Genomic DNA, 22,404 nt, shown 5'->3' with positions numbered 1-22,404 from the left:
GTGTCCACGGGCATATTCTACGGCAAGGTACATATCACGTAGGTAGCCCATGGGGTGCTACCCCTGCACGCGTAAGTGCACTTGTGGCTAAATCATGCGTGCTGAACTGGATTAGTCCCTCGTGCTAGCTTCTATTGTAGCCCTGTAGGTGAAAACGGGCGGCCTGCGGCAAGAGGCGGGAGGATGAAGATCAGCGTATTAACTGTTATTTTTCCTTTGTTGTCTCTTGATTTATCCATGGCCGCCGAAGGTGAAGATCTCCAGGGATGACAGGGCGGAGACGGCTTGCACCGGGGAAGAAGATAACAACAGCCGTTTCTTTCGCGTGCTCTGTTTTAAAAAAAGAGGTCTGGGGTTCTTTTTATTAGACAAAGAAAATACGGTGGTTTTGGGAATACCGCAGCATTAATACCACAGGTTTTTCTTGGTAGCCAAATACCTCACAGTAATTAAAACTATAGTATTTTAGAAAACTGCAGTATTGTCAGAAAACTTTAAAAATACTTTGCTATCAGACGGGGCCTTAGCTAATGCACAAAAATGTAATGAAAAATAAGGATACGTGGAAATTTCACCAGGTTGTGTGCGCTCCAGTATCTATCACCTCATTTTGCCCTAGGCATTATATATGTTTGTATATTTCTAGTAATTTCCAAAAATAGTTATAGACAAGTAAAACATGTTTTTCTAACAATAATCCATATTAAGTATTAACTTGACAAATGTTCTTTTTAATTAAGCAAAAATAAAATAAATAAAAATGATGTTTAAGCCAAGACTTGAATGCAAGACTTATCTATAAAAGACTATATATGATAACCACTACACCTCTAGAATGGTTGGATAGTACATAGCACGGGGTGCGTGGACCCAAAAACTTACCATATCCGTCCGGATGTGTTTTGTCATCTAATGCAATTTAGACGTCCTTTTTCATGAAAAACGGAAGAAAACCCCGAGTGAACCGCCGACCGCGGGGGAGGGGGGCATTGCGGTTATCCGCCCAAATACGTTCTCCGCCCAAATAAGAAGCTAGGTTTCCTTTCTAGTTCCTGCCTCCGTCCATGATTTTATGGTACGACGGGCTTCTGTTTGGCACACATGGACAAGCAGTAAACTCTAGTTTAGCCACGAATATGACAGCTCAGAAGCTTCGAAAGGCGGAGCAGGCAGAGAATCCCGATGGGGACCATTAAGCAAGCAAAGCCTCGTGTCACGGAGGAGAAGAACAATTAACGTTGACCGATCGAGCGGAAGACGGTTCACGTCCCACGAGACCGCATGGGTGGTGAGGGCAGAGAAGACGAGGCCCGCCGCAGCCGGCCGGGCAAGAGAAGAGAAGACTTTGGAAGGAAGGGCCCGCCATGCACCCACCGGTCGCCATCGCCTCGGGTCTCGCACTTGCACCGACCGCGCGCCTCTGCCTCCCTCCGCGACAGACACCTCCTCCACCGATTGGAGCAATTCTGGTCGGGAGATGTAGACGAGCTCATTTTGATTTGATTTTCCCCATCTTCAGACGCTACTTTGCCATATCCGTACTAGGAGGAGCAGCAGTGCGCGTACGTAGTAGTATTGCTTTGCTGCTACTGCTAGCCCGTCGGCGTACGTGTTTTTGGCCATGCCTCACTATTAGGATGCCGGCCATGCTTCACCATCGGTCGCAACGGTACAAAGAAGCTGCTACTACTAGTTTCCGAGTTTTTTTACGGCGATGGCCACGCGGTGCATTGCATGCACGGGCAGGGCAGGGAGTTCAATGGCGCTAGCCTGCCAGACTAGCTTCTGGGTGGGTCATAAAAGGCCTTGTGGAGAAGGAAAGAAATCATGGCTGGCAAAGTGAACCACGACCCTGACACGTCACCGTCAGTGCCGGCATGGCAACCGTATCACATGGCAGCAAGCAAGCGTCTGGATGTTCAAATCCGCCTCGGGACTCACGTGCTTCCGTTTGTTTGTTTCATCCTTCCTCATCGGCTCTTCTTTTCTTCCTTCTTCGCCGGGTTGCCACGGTGTCGACGAGGAAGAGAGCACCACCGCGAGTCACAGGCTTGTGCTTCATGATTTCGTTTTGTCTAGACCGGAACCGCCATGGCCGTGTTGTGGAGACGCCAGCGTATCATTACACCAAACTTTGAAAACATTTCCAGCCTCTGACTTTCGCTCAAGCAAAAAAATTGAAATTGCAGCAACCAAGTGGGAGAAGTTAAGAGGCGAGTAATGCTCGGGCTGGAGGTCAAGCATAGCCTCTGCCTATGCGATGGCGACCCAACCAAATCCACGGTATCGTATCCTGCACAAACAAACTACTCTACCGCTAAGCAGAGTACTCTGCTGTACTCTGCTTTCGTTTAAGAGAAAAGCAGAGCACCTCTTGGTAGGCAGGGCACGCACCGCAAACGTCGTTTTACTACTACTTAAATAACAAATCCTGCAAAATTCAATACCCCCTCCATTCCATAATATAGCGTATATATATTTTTTGAAAAGTCAAACCTCACAAAATTTGACCAAGTTTGTGGACAAAAGCATTTACATCTAGAATGCCAAACATATATCATTAGATTCATCATAAAATTTAGTTTCATATTTTATATTTTTATATTGTACATATAAATAATTTTCTTAACAAACTTGGTCACAGTTTATAAGGTTTGGCTTTTCAAAATTATCTATATGCATTACATTATAGAACGGAGGGAGTACTACTCTATTCTATTTCAAATGAGGCAGCCATGCCTTTTGCATGTACTACTCTATTCTATTAGCTAAAGCATATATATATAGAGAAAGAAAGACCCACTATATATTTTGGTGGGAAATTTATCCATTTCATTGTATTTTGTTTTTTAGATTTAAAAACATGCTTTAGCTAATGCATAAAAAATGTAAAGAAAAATAATGATATGTGCAAATTTTACCATGTTGTGCACGCTCCAGTATCTATCACCTCATTTTACGCGAGACATTATATATGTTTACATATTTCTAGTAATTTTTAGAAATAGTTATAGATAAGTAAAAAAGGTTTTTATAACAATAATTCATATTCAATATTAATTGGACAAATGTTCTTTTTAAGTTGGTAAAAATAAAATAAACAAAATTATTGTTTGAGTCAAGACTTGAATGAAAGGCTTATCGATAAAAGACTATATATGATAACCACTACACTCCAGAATGGTTGGATAGTGGATTGCTGAAGCCTCATGCGGATGAGAAGCTCCTCACGGTTGTTCTCCGCCGCTCTCTGACAATGATAGAGCCGGACGCCCGCCAGCTCTGTCGCAAGAATGGCAAGGCAATCTGGCTCCGTACCGAGCGATCGGAGCGTGAAGCGGCAAAGAAGGCGGTGGTGGCGACGAACCAGCACAACGTCGTCTAGAGGATGGTCGGCTACATCGACTCATCGTTCGACGACTTCGACATCACCCACGGCTCTGACGACCCCCCCCCCCTCTCGCCGTCGATGCCACACGGAGGGCTACATCCGCTCTGGTGACCGGAAGGGCGAAGGACTGGCGAGGAAGTGGTGAAGATGCTCGGTCCTCTCCGTCTCTTTTTGCATTTTTAGATCTTTGTCCGTTCATACAGCTGAGATGTGATTTTTAAACTCTGTCGTCTTTTGGTCCGGATAACTGTCATATGCGGTTTGTTCTATGTTTCGAATTACGTTGATCACTTACGTAGTTTCTTTCGCGTTGCATGTACGACATGGATTAATGTACACGACTGTGAACGCGGCAATTTGACTATTTACCGGTCATCGTCCGCAACTGCACTCGGGCGTGTCCGTGAATGTATAGGGTGATGTATTTAATATATCCAGTTATATATGCTCTTAGGTGTGTCAAATTGCTCCAGCTAGGCATTTTTGTTGAGTTGACACACAATTAAATAAGAAAGAGAAGATTGAGTATTATATATGTGATGTACAACTATGTGTTATGCATGACAGTGAGTGAGGTTACTATGATACCAGACTATGATATTGTGCACTATAGAGGCAGTATCATACACTAGTGTCATACGCAGACTAGTATATGACACTTTCCATTGTGACCGGCTAACTATTGTACATGGTGACTATAAGGTTGGCTATAGATAACTGGACAACAGCTATAGCCGGCAGCTACCTATACTATTAACCATGCTCTTTTTTTTATCAAATATTAGCCATGCTCTTATTGTACCTGCTCTCAGATTGGATGAATATTAAAAAAAAAGGAAAAAAATCCTATTTTTGCGATAAACTTTGATAAATATTTTTTGTGCTTGAATTTTTTTACCACGAAGGAACATCCGTGGAGGTCGTGTGGAGTGTTGATTTTGGTTTTTGCCATGATTTTCATGGATGTCATTTAGTGATAAAAAATATGTTAAGCATACACAAGATTTGTCAATGTTTCCCACGACAAACATTTAGTTTTTTCTTTGATTTTACTGATTTAATTTGAGCCCGGGGGGAGAATAGGACTCTTATACGTAGGGGCACGAATATGGTGACAGCTTGAGCGAAGCTTCGAAGGACGGAGCGGGTAGAGAATCCCGATGGAGACTATCTCAAAAAAAAAAAACAGGCCTCGTGTGACGGACAAGAAGAACAATTAACGTTGACCGATCGAGCGGAACACGGTCCCCGTTCCCCGAGGCCGCATGGGTGGGTGGTGGGGTAGAGAGGTCGAGGCCGAGTCCGAGGCCGGCCGGGCAGCAGAAGAGAAGACTTTGGAAGGGCCCGGCATGCACGGACGCACCGATCGCCATCGCCTCGGTCTGGGACGTCAAACCCTTTCGCCCATCGATCCGTGCGCGCGCGGCCCGGGGTGGCTCACCAGCTGACAACTCGAAGTGGCAATCGCACTTGCGCACGCAGCACCGACCGCGTGCATGAACCGCGCGCTAGCTCCCGTGTGCACCGACAGAAGAGCTGCCGGCCCGTCCGGCAATGCTGGCCGTGGCCGACCGGCGCCTGGCCTGGGCTCTGTTAATCAGCCCTGCAGTACGTGGTTACTACGTATACGGCGGGCTAGAGCAGTTTTGGCACACGTACTGTGCCTGCTGCTCTGCTGCCGGCCTTGCTTCACCGTCGGTCGCTACGGCCGGGATTACGAAGAAGGTGGCAGGACCAAAGCCGACGTGGCTCCGCGCTCTCGTCTCCGCGCGCCCGCTTGCCGACCCTGCGAGACTAGCGAGCACGGCACGAGCAGAGAGTGTCAGCTGTCACGGGACGGGCCGCGGGCGTTCCGTGGCGATGGACACGCGGTGCATTGCATTGCATTGCATGCACGGGCATGGGGAGTTGAATGCCGCTAGCATCTGGGTGGGTCCTGCCGCGCCATAAAAGGCCTTTGTGGAGAAGAGGAAGAGAGGACGACCATCCATCGCGACCGAATCAGAATCACAGGCCTGTGCGTGTTAGAGCTAGACCATGATTGCCTTTTGTGTGAACCGGACCCGGAAGCCGGTTCCATCCATGCTTGCATTAACCGTTTCGTCCCTCGCAACAGTGCCATGCTCGGGCGGCAATGATGGAAACACGGCTCGGCTCGACGCGACGCGTGCCGAGCTGAGCGACTTCTCTCGATCGACCCCTTTTTATGTCCGGTGTAGAGACGCATCATGATCTCATCAAAATCAATAATACTGCAACTTGGCTTCTGACTCTCATCGTTTCATTAAAGCGAAAGAAATAAAATTCTACTCGTAGCAACCAAGTGGAAGAAATTCAGAATGCGGGTCAACAGAGCCTCTCCTCTCCGCCTAGACGGAGCGGGTAGAGAATCCCGATGGAGACCATCTCAAAAAAACAAGCCTCATGTCACGGAGGAGAACAACAATTAACGTTGACCGATCGAGATCGAGCTGAACACGGTCACCATCTGGCTTGCCTGCTCCCTTCCCATGCTCTCATCCGTGCTCCCACTTCATCCTACGGCTGTCTTTTTTCTTTTTTCTTTTAATATAATCATCTCCCCCCTGATTTTAAGGGGATGTGGTCGATCTTATTTTGTTCCAATCAAATCAAGCCACGTACGCGGGAGCACGGATGAACACATGCGCGGGGAGCAGGCAAGTCTCGTCCGGTCCCGTAGGCCGCATGGGTGGTGGGGTAGAGAGGCCGGCCGGGCAGCAGAAGACTTTGGAAGGGCCCGCTATGCATGGACGCACCGATCGCCATCGCCTCGGTCTCGCATGTCAAGCCCTTCCGCCCATCGATCCGTGCGCGCGCGACCCCGGGTGGCTCACCAGCTGATAGCTCGAAGTGGCAGTGGCACTCGCACCTGCGCACGCAGCACCGACCGCATGCATGGACCGCGCGCCATCGAAGGCAGGCGACGCGCGCTAGCTGTGCACCGACAGAAAAGCTACCGGCCCGTCCGGCAATGCTGGCCGTGCCAGACCGGCGCCTGGCCTGGGCTCTGTTAATCAGCCCTGCAGTAGTACGTGGTTACTACGTATACGGCGGGTTAGGCCAACTCCACCGCGCGACCCTAAACGGACGTCCGTTTTGTCCGGATTCTGTCCCTTTAAGTAGGGCAATGGGGTCGTGTCCGGGCGTGTCCTGAAATGGGGTGGCCGTGCGCCCAGCGCGCGGCCGCATCCGTTTTCCCCATCCTGTCCACGATAATTTTAAAAAAAGAGCAATGTTTCATATGCCAAGCCCTAGTTCACGGCCCCAGTTCATCATGCCGGCAACAAAGCCAGCTCCCTACACGTCCATCGCCGGCATCAGCCACCGGCCGGCAACACAGCCAGCCTCCAAAATGAATAGTTGTCCTCACCGGCAACACAGCCAGCGGCCGGCAACACAGCCGGCCTCCAAAATGAATGTTTTCTCACCGACACACTGCCAGCGGCCCAGCGGGCGGGCGGCACCCATGCCAGCCTCCAAAAAGAACGGCCACGCCGATCGGACGACCTAGTTCAGGCCTTCAGCGTCGAGCATCTCCTTCTGCCTGGCCTCGAACCAGGCCCTCGTCTTCTCGCTCATCTTCGACAAGTCCATGCTCATGATCGCAAGGGCCACCTCCTTCGCTTTGGTGGCGGCATTGGTGGCCTCGATGTTGAGCTGCCTCGGCCTGGCCTTGACGTTGTCGGCCTCGATGTCGAGCTGCCCTTGCCGGGCCGCCTCCTCCATGTCGAGTTGCCTTTGCCGGGCCGCCTCCTCCATGTCGATCTTCCTCTTCTTGGCCGCCTCCTCCATCTCAAGCTTCTTTCTTTGAAGGTCTAGGTATTGCTTCATTTGCTCGTCCTTGCTTTGCCGCTTCTTCTCGTCCCTCACATCCTTTTGAGACAGCATGCCATGCAAAGTGTCATGCACTGCCATGGATGAGGCATCACGTATGTCATCGACCTTGGAGTTGGTCTTGCCCCTCGGCCTCTTCAACGCCTCGCCATCTCCACCTCCGGCGAACTTGGCCGTCTTCAGTCCTCTCTTCCTTTGTAGTTCACGGTATTGGTCCTTGAACTTAGGGCAATTGTTGATGAGCGTCCAACAATGCGTAAGAGTGAATGGCTTGTCATTGTGCCGGGCCTTGAATGCCTCGAAAGATTGAAATGCCTACACCACATGATCAACAACAAGTGAACATGCAAATATATACAAGGCCGAAGTCTCATGGCCGTAGCAAGGAAAGGGCTAGGAAGAGGAGAGCATACCGTGTCCCCAGTGCCGAGATCACTCATGGGCCGTGCTTCAACGCTCTCAAATGCGGCTTGATACTTGTTGCACTCTTGTTGGATGAATAACCATCTTTTTTGAATCGAGCCGATGCCACGGTTGCTTGTAATTTGGTATGGCTCGAACATCTTCCTTTCATGGAATGTTTTGTGGGCTCTCGTCCAAAAAACGATGCCCTTTTGTTGCGCGCCGGTCCTCGGATCTTGGCTAATCTCCATCCACGCTTGGCAAATCAACTTGCCCTCATCTTGTGTGTATGAACCCGTGCGAATGCTCTTCCTCTTCTTTTGTGCTTCCGCTCTTTGGGTCAGCTCGTCGATGAACAATGGCTCGCCACTAATATCAACGTCATTGCTTTCTTCTTCATCACCATCACCTTCGACATAGATGTCATCGTCTTCATGCCACGAGTCACCATGGTCGTAGTCAGCACGGTCGTCGGCATTGACCTTGACGACCGCTCTCCGGCTCCTCTTCTTCGCCGCTTCCGCGTCCAACCTGGCGATCTCCTCCGGCGTGCACTCCGACCGCGGCTTCCTTGCCGCCTTCTTCTTCACCTTTCAGGGCGGGTCGACGGCCAGGCCGCCGGAATTCGGCTGGGCGTCGGCCATAGACGGGGGAGAGAGGGGGCGGCGGGAGGGACGTGGGAGGGTTTGGGGAAATGGCGCCAAATGGGGCGTGGGGGTTTTGGTTTCTCCCACCGACAGGCGGGCGAGGGGAGGACAAGCGCGCGCTGTCCGTTTCATCGCAAAACCAGCGCAAACTTGGGCCGGGGATGGGTCGAAAGCAGACACAAAACGGACAAAAGTCCGTTTGCTCCCGCGCGTTGGGCCGCCCGATTTGTCCCTTTTGCCCCAAACGGACGGGGACGGACAGGATAGGGTCGCGCGATGGGGATGGCCTTAGAGCAGTTTTGGCGCACGTACTGTGACTGGTGTGCTGTACGTATGCGAGCAGGTGCACGTAATTGGTGCCGCCGGCCGCTACCCCGTCGGCGTACGTGGATTCGGCCCCGGTTCGCCATCAGGACGGGGCCTGCTGCTGCCGGCCTTGCCTCACCGTCGGGTGGCTACGGCCGGGAGTACGAAGAAGGTGGTAGGACCAAAGCGGACGTGGCTCCCGCTTTCCTCCCTAGTGAATTGACCGCGCGATCGACTCCGCGGGCTGCATGGCGACCCCGCGAGATTGGTCTGGATTTGAAATTCCGCCTCGGGATTCGCGTGCTTGTGCTTGTTTCTTCCTTCCTTGCTCATCGGTGCTTCACTGCCTCTTTCCGTCGTTGCCAAATCAGAATCACAGGCCTGTGCTAGACCATGATTTCTTTTTGTCCGCACCGGACCCGGGAGGCAGGTGGCGTCCTTCGTCTGCTACTGTGGTATGTAGTGGTGCGTACTCAAGAAAGGAAGCCGGTTCCATAGTTCCATTAACCGTTTCCTCCCTCCCAACAGTGTCATGCTTGGGCGGCAATGATGCCTCTGCCTTCACAGCTCGCTCGGTCGACCCATTTTCATTTCCGGCATGGCCGGGGAGTGGAGACGGCAGCAGCATACGCATCATCATCTCATCAAACATCAATAAATACTAGTGCAACTTGGCTCCTGACTCCCATCATTTCATTTCATTTCATTAAAGCCAAAGAAATGAAATTGCACTATGTTCGTAGCAACCAAGTGGAGAGATTCAGAATGCAGGTCAACACAGAGCCTCTCCTCTCCGCCTAGGCGGCCCAACGGACACCGTATATCGTACAATGCACGAAACTACAACGAAGTAAGAGTACAGTACTCTGCTTTTGTTTAAGAGAGAAAACAGAGTGCCAGTACGTTACTCGGTCGGTAGGCAGAGCACGCATCGCACACGTCATTAACTATGCCAAACTAGTCCTGCAAAAGTCAATACTCAATTCCATGACCAAACTAAGCACGGCCCAAGTGACACACCGAACCTGCTCAGGAACGGCAAAAAACAAGCGCACACGACACCGACGGAACCAGCAAAACCGACCCACAACCCCCCACAACCCACAGTCGGTCAAATCAGATCGATCGCACACACCTTTTGGCAGGCAGATCAACGACCCACAACCCCCCCTCTCTCTCTCCACGCAGCGATGTCTGTCACCACCTCTTTGTTTTCCCCTCTGCATAATTCTAGTGGTACCAGTGGCCGCCGTCTCCAACGGTGAGCTCACCCGGAACAGTGACCCGCACCTGCATGTCCTAACCCGCACCTAATGCCGCTTTAATTCCCCGACTAATTTACACCCCACACGCTAAACAATCTCGCCCGGTCTCTCTCTCTCTCTGCCGCAATTTATTGCCCCCGCGACCCCCCACACAAAGCTTCCCTCCCGTCCCCCCCTAATCCAGCGCGGCCATGCCGAGGCTCCACCTTTGCTCCGGATCGTAAGCCCGAAGCTCGGGCTCTCATCCGTGGCTGCTTGCTTGCTTGGAGCGGTGGGCTCGGTGCGGAGCACTACAAGGACCATGAGCAACTCGTCGTGGACGGCGCCGGGGTCGTCGGCGCTGGAGACGGTGGAGACCAAGATCAGCCCCAGCATCCTCTTCATCGTGGCGGTGCTGGCGATCGTCTTCTTCGTCTGCGGCCTGCTGCACCTGCTGGCGCGCCACCTGCTGCGGCTGCGGCGCCGGCGCCGGGCGGCCCGCGACGACGCCGAGGGCAGCGTCACCGCCTTCCAGGGCCAGCTGCAGCAGCTCTTCCACCTCCACGACGCCGGCGTCGACCAGGCCTTCATCGACGCGCTCCCCGTCTTCCTCTACCGCAACGTCGTCGTCGGCGCCGGAGAGGGCGGCAAGGACCCGTTCGACTGCGCCGTCTGCCTCTGCGAGTTCGCGCCCGACGACCAGCTGCGGCTGCTGCCCAAGTGCAGCCACGCGTTCCACCTCGAGTGCATCGACACCTGGCTGCTCTCGCACTCCACCTGCCCGCTCTGCCGCCAAAGCCTCCTCGCCGCCGGCGACCTCGAGCCCACCTGCAGCCCGGTGCTCATGGTGCTCGAGTCCGCCGAGAGCTCCCGCGACCTGGCAGGCTCGGCCAGGCGCGCCGACGCCGAGCCGAGCGGCGTGGCCGTGCGCGTCCCGGGGCTCGACGGGGCCGAGGAGGTGGTCGAGGTGAAGCTGGGCAAGTTCATGTGCGTGGAGGCCGGCGCCGGCGCAGGGGACGGAGCGGGCACCAGCAGCGACGCCAATGCCGACGCCGACGCAGGGCTCGGGCAGAGGCGGTGCCACTCCATGGGCTCCTACGAGTACGTCATGGAGGAGCAGGCGTCGCTCCGCGTGGCCATCGCCAAGCCGCCGCCCAAGAAGAAGCGGCCGGCGTTCTCCAGGGCGCGGCGCGGCGGCGGCGCCATGTCGGAGTGCGAGTTCGGCGCGTCCAGGCGCCGCGGGGAATCCTCCTCGCTCCGCTACCCGGTGATCCCGGCGACGACAACACGGAAGCAGCAGCCTCCCCCCGACCTGCCCGCCGCGGCGAAGCTCACCAAGGACAGCTTCTCCGAGTCCAAGATCTGGATGGTGCCGCCGGCGTCGTCCAGGAAAGGGGACCCCGACGCGGGCGGGCGGCGGACGGTGTCGTTCCGGTGGCCGATGAGGAGCGGCAGCAAGGACGGCGAGGAGGAGGCAGGGGGCGAGCGCAAGAGCGGGAGCGAGGCGGACTGGGGCGACGTGGAGACGGGCAGCGGCGGCGGCAACAGCGTGGTGTCGTCGCTCGCGGAGGAGCGGCCGTCGTTCGCCCGGCGCACCCTGCTCTGGGTCGTCGGCGGCCGGCCGCAGTCCAACCGAGTCGGAGACTGCTCGTGACCAGACCATCATCGCCATTGTCGATCAACACCCCAACGAAAGAGAAAAATGAAACCAAATTCTTTCTTTTGTTCAGTTAGTTATAAGAATCTCTTCTTCTTCCTCCGTCCTCGTAGATCGCCAGTGGTTGCAAATTCGCAGCGGCGAGTATATAACCTGTAAAACCCACAAGATCCCTCAGCAGCAGATCATTTCAGATCAACTCAGCTGCCGTGTTGACCTGGCGAGCAAATCGTTTCAGATCGCTGGTGAATTTTGCATGGCAGCAGCAGATTGGAGGTGCATGCATCATCAATCATGGATTCTTTTCCGGTAAAGATCGCCGATCAATCATGGCGATGCGGAGGCGGGACAAGGGAGGCGCTGCACAGTTGGAAAGTGGGATTTGTTTGGTCTGTCGGCGCGTGATCGCACATGTGAGCAAGTGAGCGTTGCTGCCGCTGCGCCACCACAGCACAGTCCTCCGTCGGTCGGCAGCTTCCGGAAATTTGGCGGCGTCGCTTTCGCTCCTCCCAGGCCAGCCACGCACGCGTATGCTGTCGAGTTGGGCAACGCATCTGATCTGAACCTCTTGGCCCCGGCTGTGAAAAAGATGCAGATCAACGCGGATTTTTTCTCCTGTCATCACCTCCAGAAAGATGCAGGAGCTTGCTGGCTGTGGCACTGAGCGACTGAACCGAGCCAGAGCTGAACCAGAGGAGCTCTTGCTTGCAATTTTGGACCAGCGTTCATGTGGCCAAAGATTCAAAATTTTCATGGACCCGGTGATTCAGAGGTTTACCAGGATACTCCACTGCTGCATTTACTCCTGGGCCTGGCCATCTGTACTGTACTCCACTCTTTCTACTAGTAGTTTTGAGTCAGAAATGTTAATGCAACCACGCCATTACTGCGAGGTCAAACGGCATCTGGGCTGTCGGTTAACACCACAATGTTGATTTTTCAGTTCATCCGGAGCGGCGGCGGTGGAGCCGGAGCTGGGTTGGCATTTTGCCGGTGCAGTTAAGCCGCCCATCAATGCTCCCGTCCCGAGCAGGCAAATTTTGCTGCCATACACGCGAGTCGCACGGAAACCTGCGCTAATCGGTTTACTCGCTTTGCCGATGTAATTACCGGAGGACATCACGTAATTAACGGGGTAATTGTGCGCTGCTGGTGAAAAGGCGCTCTACGCTGGCCACCAATGGCAGTGCGACTAGTGGAGCGGCAGTGGCATAATTTCCTTTTCTTTTTGATCGAATAGGACCTTGATGGATCACAAGCGCTTTTCTCTCAGGAGAACTTATCGGACTTTGGCTCAAGCGCAGCAATTTGCACCGGCTCATTTGACGCCTGCATTAACTCAATTAAATCGGTATTTTCCCACAAATCACATACTGCATTAGCTCTTTCAAATCAAATCTTAAAAAAAATATCAACTAAATCCAAACTTTTCTTGTTGTTTACGACATTCAAAACAAAAATTACATAAAAAGGATAATTGTTGGACTCTAATCTCCTTGATGATGGCACCATAAGGTCCATTGCTGGCGTTGAGATTATGTGGGATGTCCACTTGTCCCGTCAAAAATTATGTGGACATATGTGGGCCTCCTACTTATATTATGCAACATATGTAGATGTGGATCTGGATGGGGGTTAGGATTGTTCTATTTCAGTTATGGATGTCTGAGCGGAATAATTTCCTTACTTTGGAAAATGTGACAAATTACATTTCATTAGAGATTGATTTCCAGCAAATTACATGAGCGAGCGGTTCTTATATTTTTCGTAAGACATAATTTTTAAGTTAGGATAGAAGTCTAAATGCATTGTTTGGTTGCTTCAAGAGTTAATAATGGACACGGTGGCATATAAGTTGCATGCCCAACAATGGAAATCATATTTTTGTCAAATGCACGACATTCAACTATATGTTACAACGTGGCAATGACACATGAAACATTGGATCTGCCTTCTTGGCTCGAGGGTGCGTCATGGGCGGCACACGCCTCCTGCCCTTGATAGGGGTGGTGGATCAACATGAACACGGTGGAGGGGGATCAGGGCGGAGTGCGACGCGGTTGGCGGGGGGCTCCTCCTTGGTGGTCCGTGAAGAAGTAAGGTGTGAAGGAGAGAGGGTTCCATGGCAAAGTTGAGGTTGGCGTCGTCGGGTTTTAAAGGAGGGGGCTCCAGTGAGAAATGTCCCGCTTCAGCGGGAAACTGAGCAGGAAGGGGAGGGCCCGACAAGAAAAGGAAATGGTGCATCGTGGGGTGTTTTTTGTTGGGCCCACGTGTTGGAGATAACATTACGGATAGTTCGGACAACCACATTTCCTACAAGGGGAGGGAAACAGGGTGGAGAGTTGGGTGGGTGGCAAATCGGCACGATCACAAGGGGAGGGGATCAGGGCGGAGAGCGGGCGATTGGCGGGGGACTCCTCCTTGGCAGTCCATGGAAAAGTACAGGGTGAGAGAGAGGGGACGCCACGACGAAGGTGAGGTGTGCCCAACAACGGACATCATATTTTTTGTGGAAATGCATGACATTAACTGTATGTTACAACATGGCAATGGCTCGGGAGACATTGAATCTACCTTCTTCGCTCAGGGGGCGTCACGGGCGGTGCACGCCTCCTGCCCCCTTGATGGGACGGCGGATCGACACGAACATGGGGAGAGGCGATCAGGGAGGAGAGCAGGGCGATTGGAGGGGGACTCCTCCTTGGCAGTCCGTCAAGAAGTACGGTGTGGAGGAGAGAGAGTGCCATGCCGCAGGTGAGGTTGGCGTCATCCGGTTTTAGAGGAGAGGGCTCCAGCGAAGAAAGTCTCGCTATGGTGGGAAACCAGGCGGGAAGGGGAGCTTCCGGCAGGAAAATGAAAGGGTACGTCGTGGGGTGATTTTTTTATGTTGGGCCCATGTGTTGGAGATAACATGACGGATAGTCTGGCCAACCACATTTCTTTTGGACATATGGTCTAGATTTGGAGGAGCCCCGACTGTCCAGATGATTGAATTTTGGGGAGCCTGGTAGGCTCCCGTTTGATGTCCGAACACGCTCGTACGTACGAGAAAGAAATGTACTTCGACTTTGAAATTGACCCTAATCATTTGTTTGATTCAATTATATCCGTTGTAACGTGTAGCAACGTACAGACGTTTTACTACTATGGCATAAAGTTAGGCCAAACAAAACTATGATATAGAGTCGATCATGTAGAACTGCATAACAAATGTTGCTAGCTTCTCGCATGTCTTTGTCGCAGGATTTTCCGCCGCCACGTGCCCGAGATGCACGCTTCCTCACCGATGGTCTCTTATTCTACACACGGGAAGCCTATGCCCTGGCCATGTAGGAACAAGATGTGATCACCCATGCTGATGCATTCGGTCCTCTTGGGTGCCCGGTCGGGGGCAAGATCTTCGCGTGTCCACGGTTTCGTGGCAGCCTCAACTCAAAGATAAACTTGCTTCACAAGCACATTGAAAGATCGTGGATGTCGTCTAAGGGGGGGTGAATAGGCGCTTTAAAATAATTACGGTTTAGGCTTGAACAAATGCGGAATAAACCTAGCGGTTAATTTGTCAAGCACAAAACCTACAAAAACTAGGTCACCTATGTGCACCAACAACTTATGCTAAGCAAGATAAACTACTAGGTGATAGCAAGATATATGACAAGAAACAATATGGCTATCACAAAGTAAAGTGCTTAAGTAAAGATCTCGGGTAAGAGATAACCGAGGCACGCGAAGACGACGGTGTATCCCGAAGTTCACACCCTTGCGGATGCTAATCTCCGTTTGGAGCGGTGTGGAGGCACAATGCTCCCCAAGAAGCCACTAGGGCCACCGTAATCTCCTCACGCCCTCGCACAATGCAAGATGCCGTGATTCCACTAAGGGACCCTTGAGGGCGGACACCGAACCCGTACAAATGGCAACCATTGGGGGCGGTCACCAAACCCGTACACTTTGGCAACCCTTGGGGGCGGTCACTGAAACCCGTCAAATTGCTCGAGGCGATCTCCACAACCTAATTAGAGACCCCGACGCTTGCCCGGAGCTTTACACCACAATGATTGAGCTCCGAACACCACCAACCGTGTAGGGCGCCCAAGCACCCAAGAGGAACAAGCTCAAGGGTACCAAGCACCCAAGAGTAATAAGCTTCTCAACTTCTAACTTCCACGTATCACCGTGGAGAACTCAAACCGATGCACCAAATGCGATGGCAAGGGCACACGGAGTGCCCAAGTCCTTCTCTCTCAAATCCCACCGAAGCAACTAATGCTAGGGAGGAAAATGAGAGGAAGAACAAGAAGGAGAACACCAAGAACTCCAAGAACTAGATCCAAGGGGTTACCCTCACATAGCGGAGAAAGTGACTGGTGGAAATGTGGATCTAGATCTCCTCTCTCTTTTCCCTCAAAAACTAGCAAGAATCCATGGAGAGATTGAGAGTTAGCAAGCTCGAAGAAGGTCAACAATGGGGGAAGAACACGAGCTCAAGAGATGAGGTTCAATGGGGAAGAAGACCCCCTTTTATATGCTCACAGACCTCCTTGGAGCGGTAGTACCGCTAGGGCAGTAGAACCCCTTCGAAAAACAACAGCGAGGAGGCAAAAGGCCAGTAGAACCGCCGGAGCGGTACTACCGCTCGTCCTCACGGTACTACCGCTCGACCTCACGGTACTACCGCTCGACCTCACGGTACTACCGCTAGGGATAGCTGTACTACCGCAAATGGTAGCGGTACTACTGCTTGCGAGCGGTACTAAAAAAATACTTCCGTGCCTACCTCCGCTGAGCAAAACACGAGATTTTGGTCCGGAGCGGTACTACCGCTCAGGAGCCGCGGTAGTACAGCTCTGGAGCGGTACTACCGCTTAGGAGCCGCGGTAGTACCGCTCTGGAGTGGTAGTAAAAAATTTACATCCGCTCTAGCCGCGGTAGTACCGCTGCAGCCTTTACCAAAACAACCACAACTTCTGCAAACGGACTCCAAATTCAACGAAACCAAGTTTGTTGGAAAGCTAACGATATGGGCTAACACAATCTTGATAGAAATATCAATAATAAGCAAATGAGAAAAGGCCCATAAGAAAATGGTGAGAACCCTTCCTTGGATAAGACCGGTAAAACCTCCAACACCGAAAACATCATAGAAGACGCATGCGAACTCCGTTTTCGATGAACTCAAGCTTGTCATCAAGATGACCATAAGCTCTAAGACTCACAAAGAGAACCAAACAATAACCAAGAAACATGATGCAAGGATGCGATGGTTTGAGCTCTCTACTAACGATACGATCAAGCTACCAACTTGAGAGCCCCCCTTGATAGTACGGCAAAAGATCATATAACCCGGTCTCCCAACTACCACCATGAGATTGGTAAAATAGAAAACCTATCAAGGGCAAACCTTTGCCTTGCACATGGTCCACTTGAGCTTGATGATGACGATCTTGACTCCCTCAAGTTGGACCACCTTTCTTGATTGCGTTGGCTCGATGAAGACTAGATGATTGCTCCCCCATAGTCCATTATGGGTGAGCCACTCTTTGGCTCATCTTCACAAGTCCATTGTCACCACAATGGACGGCAAGCTTCAAGCACTTGATCTCTTCGTGATGCATCACTTGAACTTGCACACCGCATCCTAATCCCACAAAGAACTCTCACGAAGACCATGGGTTAGTACACAAAGCGTAATTAATTGACAATGCTTACCATACCATGGGATCACTTGATCCCTCTCGGTACATCTTCTACGCTTTGTGTGTTGATCAACTTGATTCACTCTTTGACTTAGTCTTGATCAACCTCTCACAAGACCAATCTTTTAGGTAATTCCTTGAATAGCACCTTGGTCAACACAAACTCTCCTTGAAACCAACACATGTACTCCAAGAAAAGCTTATGGACAAAACCTTCAAATATAACTCAAGGCAACCATTAGTCCATAGAGATTGTCATCAATTAACAAAACCAAACATGGGGGCACCGCATGTTCTTTCAATCTTCCCCATTTTGGTAATTGATGACAATTACTTTCAAGAGAGTTTATACAAGGAATTATGCATCACCATCTTTGACTTAGTCTTGATCAACCTCTCACAAGACCAATCTTTTAGGTAATTCCTTGAATAGCACCTTGGTCAACACAAACACTCCTTGAAACCAACACATGTACTCCAAGAAAAGCTTATGGACAAAACCTTCAAATATAACTCAAGGCAACCATTAGTCCATAGAGATTGTCATCAATTACCAAAACCAAACATGGGGGCACCGCATGTTCTTTCAATCTCCCCCATTTTGGTAATTGATGGCAATCACTTTCAAGAGAGTTTATACAAGGAATTATGCATCACCATGCAATGCAACAACCAATAATGCATGCGTATGAGATGCAAATGCTTAGGAACAAAACCAAAGCAAGGAGAAAACTCTGAAGACTTCTCCACAAAACTCTCTGAAACTTCTCCCCCATTGGCATCGATTGCCAAAATGGGCGAAAAGCTAAGAAGACCAATATAAAAGGTGTTCCTCCAAAAGTTGTGTATTTCTCAACAAGAGAGTGGAATTCCATACACATATCCAAAGGTAATACTTGGAGGAAGACCAACTATATTGAGGCACCAAGATTGCTAAAGGAAGATATGCCACAAAGACATAACAAAGAGAGAACCAAGCAATCAAGCAATCAAAAGATGCCAATTGAAGCAAGCTATCAAAAGATACCAATTGAAGCAAGCTATCAAAAGATACCAATTGAACCAACTAGACCAAAGATCCTACGAGCCACAAGAATAAAAGATATTAAGATATGAGCAGAGGAGTGTTCTAAAGAAACTAGAGAAGCTCGCCATGATTTGTGCACACAAAAGAATTTTTGTATAAGGATACAAAGTGCACAAAATAGGATCATAGCTCCCCCAAAATCAATAGAAACTTACAACAAGTGCAAGTGAGCATGTAGGAAACAAGGCCTAGCACTTGCAACAAACAAATGGTTAAGCAACATATAAAAGAGGCAACTTAAGAATAGGCTCAACCAAAACTGATGTGTGTGAGTCAAGGCAGTGCACTTGAGAAGACTAATGTACAGATGAGCATTAAGCATCAATATAGTCTTGAATGAATGAGATACACGGTGCAAGGCATGTCGTTCCCACTCACAACTAGCAAACGGGTTCACAAGCTCACTAATAAGCATATAAAGAACATATGCTTGTGACAACCCATGGTGAAGATATAAGATGAAAGCCTCATCAAGACGAGGGGTACCAATTAAGATGGCAAAAGCCTCGTAAAGATAAGCATGAGGAAAATAATCTTCACCACACAAGAGTGCAACAAGATGCAACGATATAAGACACACACTCAAGGCAAAAGCTTTCACGGAGCCACCAAAGAAATAACATAAGAAAGACAAGGTGGACGTGAAAGAAAGGATATCATCTAGAGATGTAATTTCTCTCAAGTGTATAAGGTTCTAGGTAGACGAGATCATGATGACATATATCTTCAAAGAAGCATGTATACCCGAAATAGTTACAACACGAAGGAACAAGATATCCAAGAGGAAGTCATACATATACCAATAAGATATTTGCTTGGAAGCATAGCACATGGCTAGATATGGTCTTATAGTATATAAATGAATTCCTACCACACACCCATCAAAGACATCACAACTAGCAACATGAGATCATCGTTGAGATGCTTTGAGAAAGGAAACAAGTACCACAAGAACTAATCAAGAAATTCATGCCATGATGGAACCTACACAAGGTTGTATGAAGGAAATGTATGCATGAGTAGATACTTGTTACCGAGATAGCATTGGAAGGATGTAGTAGATACCAATTGAATGTAAACGATAGTAGTTCATTGAGCGTCCTAGCTTGACTCCAATAAGCACATGGTGACACCACCTTCCTTTTGAATGAGCCGAGCATCCAATGCATCTCTAGTTGTTCCTAGAACAACACCACAAACAAAATGGTACCCAAACTCATTGGGACCAAAGAGTTAGAAACACCAACAATACATAGGACAAACTCCACATAAATATGTGCATATAGATATGGAAATGAAATTCATGCACATCTCATCCAATTTGAGACTTGGTGGAGTTTCCCCTATATATTGGGTCAAAGAGAGAAAGCATGCCAAGGAAACTACATGAAGTTAATATGCATGCTCAAGACTTTCAAGAACCGATACCAAAATACAAGGAAATACCAAGTGAAAAGAATACCAAATGGAGAAATCATCACTTGGAAGATATCATTAAAAGATACATCAAGGAATGAGATATCCATTGGAACCCAAAAAATTATATCAAACTCCCAAAAGAGAGGATGGTTCCAAACAAACCAAGCTCTCTACAAAGTTTCATGATGGCACAAGTACCAAAAAGAAACGGCTTGACGTCCACCAACACACACTTAAAATGGATCACAAGTTTAGTGTTTTATAGAAAATAGGATAGCTCCCCCACAAGTTGTGCATTATAGAGAATTTGCATTTGAATACAAAATGCACAAGGTAGGATCACCACGTTCACTGTATCAAGGAAAATAGTAGACAAGATCAAGAAAACAACAAGATCCTCAAGTGGCACGGAAGGCAATGGGAGTTGACACAAACTTGGCAAGAGATAAGGCAAATAAAAAGCAAACGCCAACGTGAAGATGATCAATAATTTCTACCACACATAAGTGAGTACCAATTGTCAAAAGACAAGAAGTATTTGCAAATAATTCCCGGTGGTAGATAACAAGGATATCCGACATCATCTTCACACCAAACACAAGCAAATTGCAACTTATAGAGCTAACATGTCACCTAGGAACAAGATAATTTACAATATCAATTCTAGGTGACAATATCTCAAATGTACGCATTTTCTAGGCTAGTAATATACACATAGCATATTACTCCCCCATAATGTGATACCAATTAAAGATAAACACGAGGCAAAATAACGATCCAACAAGAGATAATTAATGGACAATTTAGAATTTGAATTTCTCATGAGAAGACATACCACATAGCGACTAGATAATCTTGTAATATCAATACTAGATGGTATTCCTCATGTACACACATTTATAGGATTGTGAGATGTACAAAGCACATCACTCCCCCATAATGGGATATTCCATTAATCTCTCACAAGAGCCAACTAAGATACAAACAAGATGCATAAAGGCTCAACGTACGACACACATGTACATGATGTGCAAACCAACACACACATACTTGATTACTCAAGATAAGAAATTGGAGGCACAACATATACAAACACATGCAAGGAACAAAACCAAAACATGCAGAGGGGCAAGTAACTTTCAATGTAAATAATTTAAGTACAAATTACCGAAAGGAGGCACATTGGATATAGTATAGAAACTTGATAACCCAATTAACTTGGCTTGAGACACTAAGAATGATGAAGTCCCCTTAATTCTTCATAATGTAGCCAAGTCTCCAATGCCCTCCAACAACACCTATTGATCAAGTTTGAGCTTGTTGGTCCCCAACCAAGTCGGGTCCTAAGAGGTTAGTCACAATAGGCTTGGCAACCCAAATGGTTCTTTTCTTGACACCACTTTGAGTACCAACGAACTTGACAAACACATTGCCAACCTTATCCTTCCCAAGAGAATAGATATCATCAATAATAATTGGGCTGGATAAGTTGCCACTAGTGCATGAAGAAGCGAGGTGACCTTTCTCACGACATAGGTAGCAACGTCTACTCTTCACTTTCTTCTCACTTGATTTCTCAACTTGAGAAGCATTAGCCTAGGTTTTCTTGGGAAGAGGCATTTCTTTAACTTGTGGTTGAGCATGAGATTGAACTTGTGGCCGCTTCCCTTGTTGCTTGTCACTAATGGTCTTCTTTTTCAATGGGCAAGATCTCACATGGTGCCCTTCAATTTTGCACTTGAAGCAAACAATCTTGGCCGAATTCTTGACTTGTTCTTGGCCCTTCTTCTTGTTCATCTTGGACTTATTATTCTTAATGGAGTTGAATCCAAGTCCACCTTTGTCATTGGGGGATTTTTGTACACTCAAGATATTGTTGAGTATGGCCTTCCCTTCATGACACTTTTCCAAATCTTTCTTCAAATAAGTGACTTGGGCCTTGAGCTCTTTGATTTCCTCTACATGGTTAGTCTCAACACATGCACTAGAGGAAGTATAAGCTTCATTGTTAGAGCAACAAGGCAAGGAAAGCAATTCATCACAAGATGTACCAATGTTATGCATGGATGAATCGCGAGGACTAGCACAAGGCAATATAGAATTTTGACTAAAAGTAGTGCTAGTGTCCACATGAGGCTCACTAGATGTTATATTAGCAATCATGGCCTCATGTGCTATCTTTAGCACATTATGGGATACTAGAAGATCATCATGAGATCTTGAGAGCTTTTCATGGCTTTCTTCCAATTTCCCATAATTGCTAGATAGCAACTCAAGTTGAGCCCGTAGCTCAACGTTCTCCTTCAAAATGGATGCTTCACAAGTAATAGAGTTAGTAGCACAAGCATCATCATTAACAACAATAGGAGACGAAAACTTGGCAAGCTCTTTTAAATAAGAAGCTTCAAGTTGATCATGAGACTCGGTGAGTTTGATGAGCTCACCCTTGATGACCCTTGAGCCATTTTCGAGGTGCTCAAAATCCTCAAGGAGTCTAGCATGAGCAACTTTAAGCTTATCATTTTTAGTTTCAAAAACATTGGCCACCTCAAGACCTCTATCATGAGATTCCTTCACTCTAGATAATTCTAGAGCAAAAGTCTCCTCAAGAGATTCCTTGGTGGTTTGTTCAAGTTCAAGAGCTTGAGAGAGGTCCGCAATCTCATTAGCGTAATCACGCTCATGACCTTCCATTTTATC

At 49.0% G+C, this 22,404-nt stretch overlaps 1 protein-coding gene across 1 annotated transcript; it reads left to right on the top strand.

Annotated features, from left to right (window-relative positions):
- The first annotated feature begins 9,727 nt into the window (after nt 1-9,727).
- Nucleotides 9,728-11,731, top strand: LOC123145858 (RING-H2 finger protein ATL13). The gene has a single exon (XM_044565365.1). The coding sequence runs from the start codon at nt 10,168-10,170 to the stop codon at nt 11,497-11,499; it is 1,332 nt and encodes a 443-aa protein (XP_044421300.1). The 5' UTR covers nt 9,728-10,167; the 3' UTR covers nt 11,500-11,731.
- Nucleotides 11,732-22,404: the final 10,673 nt, after the last annotated feature.

This window comes from Triticum aestivum, chromosome 6D, assembly GCF_018294505.1.
Source record: "Triticum aestivum cultivar Chinese Spring chromosome 6D, IWGSC CS RefSeq v2.1, whole genome shotgun sequence".
NCBI classification, from domain to species: Eukaryota; Viridiplantae; Streptophyta; class Magnoliopsida; order Poales; family Poaceae; genus Triticum; species Triticum aestivum.
Note: the sequence above shows the minus strand (reverse complement) of the source record. Positions and strands in the feature narration are given on the sequence as shown.